This window comes from Nymphaea colorata, chromosome 4 (assembly GCF_008831285.2).
Source record: "Nymphaea colorata isolate Beijing-Zhang1983 chromosome 4, ASM883128v2, whole genome shotgun sequence".
NCBI classification, from domain to species: Eukaryota; Viridiplantae; Streptophyta; class Magnoliopsida; order Nymphaeales; family Nymphaeaceae; genus Nymphaea; species Nymphaea colorata.
In genome coordinates, this window is record NC_045141.1 from 25,354,634 (window position 1) to 25,360,636 (window position 6,003).

Below are 6,003 nucleotides of genomic sequence, written 5' to 3' on the forward strand. Positions count from 1 at the left end.
TGGCAGGTCTATCAATTATAACCAAAGATAAGGATTCAAAAATTCAAGAGAAACAATTTTTTCCATTTTCCCCCCTTTTTTATTGGTCCAAGATTCCTGGCAACCTGAAGCCTGAAGATAAGGGGTGCACTCTCATGCCCCGAGATATAAGGCCTGAAGCACCTCGCCGGATTCGAGTGGTTATAAACTAATAATGACAATGCGATGCCATGGCAACGGTAACGGAGCCACGGTTTGAGCTAAACGTTGTTAACCCAGAAACCGTTCTTCCAGGTTACGCGTGTAATAAATCAGAGAGAAAACTACACTAGCAGTAAACCAACGAACAATAATAAATATATACCCATTCTTTATAGTCCGCAAGTGATGATTGCCACCAGAAATTGATCATTAAAGTTCTGACAAGTTGGGAAGACAACCAATACAAGGCTTAAAAAAATCAAGCAATATATACATTTTTTTAAATATCCCCAGCTCGAATGATTCATCCATCTGCACTGTAAGAATACAATGCCAGATAGTAGGATCTTAGTCTTCTCGCCCAAATTTTGACGCGAGTGTATAGACCTAATTCACCAACCTTTTGTCTTGACGAAACAGGGAGGATGAGGATAAACAATAAGATCTTGTATATGAACAATAAAGTATGAGAATTTTCCTGTTGAAAGTGTGCAATAGTTACTTCAATAAGTGTAAAAATGTCAGTAGATTTGCAGACAAGGCTGTCAGGACGACCTTCAAAACCATCCAAACAGATACAATAGTACATATATCTTGTTTATAGCAATCTATTTTCTTTCGAGGGGTGGGGTGGGTAGAGAGTATGCCATAAAAAGATCATAAAAGCTGGCAATACAAGCAGCATTGGAGGAAGGAATAACAGAACAGTATAGTTCAGCAGAAGACGAATTAACAACGGGTCTAATAGGACAAAAATATCACCAGAGTTGTATCAATTGTCCATCAATGATCGTAGAGTAGCATGTTTCACATAAATGGGTATAATTTTCAAAAGTTTATGATTTTCCTTTTCTAATTTATGGCTTTTATCAGCAGTTACGAGGATATTCACCAGCAAATTCACCACCTTCGATTGTCAGACATTGAGAAGAAATATTTGAGGCCTCTCGAAGACCCCTACCACAACCATTTAGCCCTTTATGCCAGAGACAAATGGATAGACACCACAAACAAATCCACATCAACCCCTTCCCCCTCCACACCACCCCACCCCGCAACCCCCCAACCAAAGTTTTCATGTGCACATGCCTGTGTTACTGTTACTAATTTGTGCCAATGCTGCTCAGTGATCAATCTCAATACTAGTGAGCTACAAAGCGTGTGGAAGAAAATATAAGAGGGCTAATTATGATGCATAATCATTGTTGACAAAAAATAAGAAGCATAGAACTAGTAGTGCCTTTATAGAAGCATTAGTGACAGGGCTTCAATTTTGATACAAACTCCAAGCATGCACCAGAGCTTACACGGCCACATTCTCAAAGATCAGGCATACCCCTTCCGGTTCCAGCATCGTATGTCTTCTCCATGACAAGTTCCAAAGGTGTATCCTTGGGCCCAACTGTACATTTCAAAAAAGAGAAAAGGAGGTTCAATACAAGAAATTGGATAAAGAATGCCATTAATCAGTGTCCCATCAAGGTCATACATCAGAATCTGCTATTTTTTCAAAAATTTGGAAATATGTAGACTGACAAGGCTATTCAACCCATGCAACTGGAATTTCTAATTTCGTGTGGCAAAAAGAGCGTGGTTGAATTGTAGAACAACAAGAAAATACTGATCATATGTAGAGATAGAAGTAAACAAAAATTCTGTCATCTGTGAACTAAAAATATTTAACATTCTGGTCGGAAAAGGAAACCATCACACATCATCACAGTGAAAAAGACAATGCAGAAGTACCAGATGATATTAAGAGTATGTTTGGAAAGAAAAATAATAATTTTCCCTTAAAATTTCAAATGAAGAAAAATTGTTTATCATTATCCAAAATATCATGCACAGAGAATTCCTCTCTAAATGAGTACCTTTAGCAGTCAAAGTCTAAGGAAGCAACAAGACATCTTTTGTATATGAAGGAGAGGCACATGTAAAGTGTAAGCATGCCAGCATCCAGACACATCAAGAATCAACAATTTATCAACAAATGAAGCTCTAAAATCTAACATCTAACACAAACACAACAATTCATAGTGATGGATACACTACCTATATTCGGTCTTGGTGTAGTCCGAACCTTTAAGATTTCAGGACGAGGTATTATCGAACCTGATGTGCCAATACCTCTAGAAATCCTTACTTTGGATCCGTCTTCTAGATATCTGATTCCAATCTTACATGGTTTACTGTACAAAAGAAATACCAAGAAGATCTATGTCACATGGTTATTCAAGTTGAAAAATCCAAGCACAAGAATGCGGCAGAGAATACTTTGTAACTGGGTCCAATATTTGAACGTTTGATACATGAAGTGGGGCTTCTACTGTAAAAATTCCACCTTCATGCCCCTGTCCTTGCTTGACGTGCTTCTTGACCTGTAACATTAAAAAAAAAATTATGCTTTCATTATTCAGACAAAATCAATCATAAATTCCATTTTGGAGAGAATGAATGAGAGTCAGAAGAAGAAAAGCCACTTTTCTGAGTAGCAAAATCTAGATCAAAGATAGATATTGTTGTTGATGCCGAAAGAAAGTTTCATAAAAGACAAAACCATTTTGATGTCGTTTGTTCAGTAGGAATGGTGTCAATATAAATTTTTGTTAACAAATGATCGCCACGTTTTGCCCTTCATCAGAAGGATGTTGATTTGACTGGGTTCAAGTGACATCTGCCACTAACAGTCTCAAATGTTTGTCCAGCAGGGTCCTTGCCATGAGATTTTCTTAAGTGATTTTTCTGAGAAGAATCTTGACATTGTAAAAAGAAAGGAAACAATTCAAGGAGAACAAGGAATAAGCTGTTTTACTTGCCTCTGCATCATAATAAACAAAGAAAAGTTGGGGAGAAAAGTTACAATTGACAAAAGAATCTAAACGGACACAACCAAGCTCCACTTTTCCCATATCCCAATAGAAAAATCACCATGGTGCATGTCCTCATTTCTATATATGGAAAGAATAAATCCATAACGACACTGCCATTATACCCACATGCAAGCAGACCCACGGCCACATACCAAAGCATATAAAAGATTAATAGTGATATGTGAATAAGATTAACAACATTTTTGTCATCAAACTCATATATCCACATATGCATGACAACAACTAAAAAGTAATATTATGAAATGGCAAATGAAGACCAATCTCCATGACAGTGTTACAATCCCTCAAAGTCACTTTATTTGTCTTGCATTGAATAGGGTCTTTTGTTCACTGAGTCATTTTTTTTTTAATTACCAACTATGTGAAGTGTAAACCAGCAAATGATTATTGACAGCCTTTCAGCTTTCGCTGCATATGTGCCATCGGAACTGGCCTTACATCATACTCAGTACCCAATTGGCATCTATGGTGGTAATTATATTTATCTAAGGATAAACTGCATCCACCCTATAAGCGTCATGATCCGACTGTATTTTGTCATTTCACCAATTCCTTTTCAAAGTCCTAAAAGTTTTCCAACCTCCTCTTCGATATTGTTTCAGCAACTAGTACATAGCAAATGGATAATGCTTATAGATAGAAACACTTCTGAGAGCATGTGAATACAGAAAATAATGCGCGCCTGAAAAATCAAACGATAAAATGAAGAATATCACACAAAAAGCACCGAAAGAGTTCCCACACTCTATTCGTGCAATATTTTTCATTGCTTGTCGAATTCTATCCCGATCATGGCAGTCAAAGGGCATGTTCCAACATCGGTTTTAGATTCCTCTAACTTTAAGCATGACGCGAAGTGCCTTAGTACTAACAAACAGATTCATGTTAGTGCTCAGATACACCAACTTGTCTAGAAAGGGTGGGGGTGGGGGTTGCTTTGTTTTGAAACTGTAACCAACCATCCGACCGTGAATAATTTTTTCCGATTTCCTTGACGAGTAGGGTACGTAGTAAACATCAAAACACCAGCCAACAAAAGGATAATCATCAGTATTCACCCAGGATCGTTGCAGAATTATAATGGATAGAAGAACAAACAATCTGAATGAGGTCAACAAATGTCAAAAGAAAGGGAAAGCAGTAAACACCATCTTCTTAGAGCTCAATAACAAAATGAGAAAGGATTGATTATGTCACAATTTCCCACTACGGGAGGATGGTAGGGAAAACTCACCAGATTCAGGCCTTCCACTATCACCCTATTCTGTGACCGAACCACCCGCTTGATGACTCCTGTCCTGCCTTTATCTTTGCCTCGGATTACCATCACCTACACATGGATCAATTTCGACCTCGATATCAAAGTAATAGAGAGAGTGAGAGAGAGAGAGAGAGTTGTTGCTCACATTATCTCCCCTGAGGATTTTCCAGTTCTGTATAAGCTTTTGGGCTGCCTTCCAACCCATCCTGTCTCTTTCTCCCTCTTTCCGCTGCTGCCGCTCCCTGCTCCTTCACCCTCGCTCTCGTTCGGTCACAACGCCCCTGCCGCCCCCGCTGTCTTCAGTTTCTTAAATGGGTCGGTTCTCTGATGCACCTGGATCAGATCTTTCGTGGATCTATCTCATCATGGTCCCCATTTTCCACTGGATCCGGATTAACGTGATCTTCCTTTCGTTATTTGGATCCCAAGCTAAGACCCGATTTTGAAATGGAACCCAAACCGAAACTGGTCATCTACCGCATGTTAATGGTACATAGATCTTTGTTTTGGATACAATCAAAAACCACTTTTTAGGTGAGCACTTAACATATACACCAAACTCAGAAAAGATTTGGCTCAAAGAAAATATTCTTCAACCTAATGGCTTTGGCAATTATACTACAAATGAGCAACAACTTATTACATGGAATTCCCATATAAATTGGTTCATAGACGGAGAACGACATTTCACGGTGTAGGCACCGCCAGGCAATTAGCGAACATACGCCCACAAAACCACGATTTTTTGGCCAAACCAATGGCAATATCAATCTCCTATAAACTACCAGACAACACCACACATAGCTCTAACGACAATTAAGTCAAAAGAAAAACGAAACAACCCTGCCCATTGTCTGAAAATGAAAGTGAAATTACAAAATACAAACTTGAATCTGGTGGACATAAAATAATGATTCACCACCAATATTAGTGAATTCATTTGATCCAATATCAAGTATCAAGTGTTCACAAAATAATTCCCGACAGGGAGAGCATACAAAAGAAAGATGAATTGGTGCGAAAGCAAGAAGTTGGTATCGTTATTTAATAATGGATTGTACATCGAATATTCAATTTGAGAAATCTTGTAGAACCTGGGTAGTATCTTATGGAAGTGTCAAGGAGTTGTTCCGAAGCGAGCCGGGCAAGGCTTAAAGTGAAGGCGTTGCAAGTTCAGGAATCCGTCAGGGACGGATTGCCTGAGCGGCAGATTCTGCAATAACGACAAAACCTCCATTAACATTTCCGCGTTAACTCAACTGCCCATTGCCTCAACCTGACCTTACCGTGTGGATCAAAGTGACGCATATATCCCTCTGCGTAGATATGGCAGAAAATGGGGCTATCGAAAACAAGTTCTCCAGAACGTACAGGATTTCTTGAACCAGCTGAAAGGGGAAAATTTTAGCACGCTGACGAGAGCAGTGACAAAAATTTACTGGTATTTTTAAACCTATCGGTCCATACGGAGAGCGATGCCTATAATCGAACCTTGATTACAACAACTGAGTCATGGTGGATCCTCACTACGCCGAATCCGTTAAGTACGAAGGCAAGTGAGTTTTTCAGATGCTTCATGAAAACCAAAACTGTTATTGCCCATCCGCTAGTCGCAGTCCCCTCACTCAGAGCGAGAGAGAGAGACTCACATCGGTGGAGTTCGGTGGATGC

At 39.1% G+C, this 6,003-nt stretch overlaps 1 protein-coding gene across 1 annotated transcript; it reads right to left on the minus strand.

Annotated features, from left to right (window-relative positions):
* Nucleotides 1-1,252: 1,252 nt before the first annotated feature.
* LOC116253307 (uncharacterized) lies at nucleotides 1,253-4,631 on the minus strand. Its single transcript, XM_031628071.2, has 5 exons — nucleotides 4,478-4,631; nucleotides 4,306-4,401; nucleotides 2,455-2,558; nucleotides 2,233-2,369; nucleotides 1,253-1,582 (listed from the first exon to the last, which is right to left on the minus strand). Exons 1-5 carry the CDS (start codon nucleotides 4,535-4,537, stop codon nucleotides 1,500-1,502), a joined length of 480 nt encoding a protein of 159 aa, XP_031483931.1. The 5' UTR covers nucleotides 4,538-4,631; the 3' UTR covers nucleotides 1,253-1,499.
* Nucleotides 4,632-6,003: the final 1,372 nt, after the last annotated feature.

Coding starts and splice junctions, on each gene's coding strand:
- LOC116253307 (XM_031628071.2), bottom strand. CDS start 4,537: ATGGGTTGGAAGGCAGCCCAAAAGCTTATACAGAACTGGAAAATCCTC. Junction 2,370..2,454: donor ATATTGGACCCAGTTACAAA/GTATTCTCTGCC, acceptor TCTTTTGTACAG/TAAACCATGTAAGATTGGAA. Junction 1,583..2,232: donor TACACCAAGACCGAATATAG/GTAGTGTATCCA, acceptor TGAAATGTACAG/TTGGGCCCAAGGATACACCT.